The sequence below is a fragment of the Dipodomys spectabilis genome, unplaced genomic scaffold (genome assembly GCF_019054845.1).
Source record: "Dipodomys spectabilis isolate Male_0828 unplaced genomic scaffold, ASM1905484v1 ptg000197l, whole genome shotgun sequence".
NCBI classification, from domain to species: domain Eukaryota; kingdom Metazoa; phylum Chordata; class Mammalia; order Rodentia; family Heteromyidae; genus Dipodomys; species Dipodomys spectabilis.
The window spans coordinates 18,492,501-18,493,838 of record NW_024870874.1 but is presented as its reverse complement, the minus strand read 5'-3'; the positions used below and the strand labels follow the sequence as shown (position 1 = coordinate 18,493,838).

General features: G+C 47.6%; 1 protein-coding gene across 6 annotated transcripts in view; it reads left to right on the top strand.

The window, feature by feature from the left end:
- Positions 1–1,172: 1,172 nt before the first annotated feature.
- Plxna4 (plexin A4) overlaps positions 1,173–1,338 on the top strand; it is a 353,917-nt gene continuing 353,751 nt past the window's right edge. For all 6 annotated transcript variants that reach the window (XM_042695991.1, XM_042695992.1, XM_042695997.1 and 3 more), the window contains exon 1: positions 1,173–1,338. This exon is cut by the window's right edge and continues 1,019 nt beyond it. In XM_042695991.1, the coding sequence (XP_042551925.1) occupies positions 1,173–1,338 (166 nt within the window).

Below are 1,338 nucleotides of genomic sequence, written 5' to 3'. Positions count from 1 at the left end.
AGTACAGTTCAACCCAGGCTGTGTGAGACTGGGGCCAATGGAGATGGTTTACAGAAAGAACGAAGGCCCACTGTGGATTTGTGCTACCACGACTGAGTCTCCTCTAGAACTTTCAGCTTCACAAATCACTTAACATCCATCAGATTTCTTAGCTGTAAAATGAGTATAAGATGTACTTCCCTGTTCTCAGCAGGAAATATCTAAGCATGTGTAAATTTGGTCATTTGACCAGATGGTGAGAAAAACACTCTTCCTAAAAGTGTGGGTGCATTAGGGGCAGTATAATATTTGGGGCTAGTGATAGAGATAGTACCCAGTTCTATGTTTAAGGCCAGATGGGGTTCTGAAGAAGATGGTTTACTGAGCAGAAAGTCAAAGAGGCAGTGTCGAGACCCTGCCCTGGGGAATCTCAGATGAAGTTCCCAATCAGAGGAATCTAGGATGAAGTTCCCAATCAGAGCAGGTGGCTTCTCCACCCTCTGAACCTCTGCCAGTGTGCCCACTAGCTTTACCTAAGCAGTCTGGAAGACAGGAGCCACTGGTAAAGGAGCTCTGTAGGTCAGCCCCCTGGGCACAGAGGAGAGTGGATCGTGGATCTGGGAAAAAACCTCACACTAAAGAAGGGTTTGCTAAGATAAAATGAGATAGTATCCAAAGGGAGCTGGACAGTGACAGACACACATCCAGGCACTTGGTAGACAATGGTATTTCTTATCATTATCATAATCACTATCATTATCATCATCATCATCATCACCATCATCATCATCATCACAATTGTCATTATCATCACCAGCACTATCATCATCCTCATCATCACCACTGTAATCATCACTACTCTTATTATCATCATCGCTATTATTATTGATGCAGTATCCTCTTGGGTTGCAGCCACCAGTTCTGACTGTCTCACATACCCAGGGTGGGTGACAGATGTGTTGACCCAGTAGAACTGAATAGAACTAGCCTGGGAAATAGTATTCTGTATGTAGTACTCAGGATTAAGAGTCGAACCAGATAAGCCATGGGGCACCATGAAGCCTGCATCTCAGCCTTTTTTCCCCCTTTCTCTCTCTCTCCCTCCACCAGGACAAACTACCCTGCTGAGTTCTGGCCCTTCAAGGGGACGTCTGTGCCTGAGTGCTCCTGTGCCACGAGGACACATTGCTGAGATGAAAGCCATGCCTTGGAACTGGACTTGTCTGCTGTCCCACCTGCTGGTGGTAGGGATGGGCTCCTCCACGCTCCTCCCCCGACAGCCACCCCCATTGTCCCAGAAGCGGTCTTTCATCACATTCCGGGGGGAGCCTGCGGAGGGCTTCAATCACCTGGTGGTAG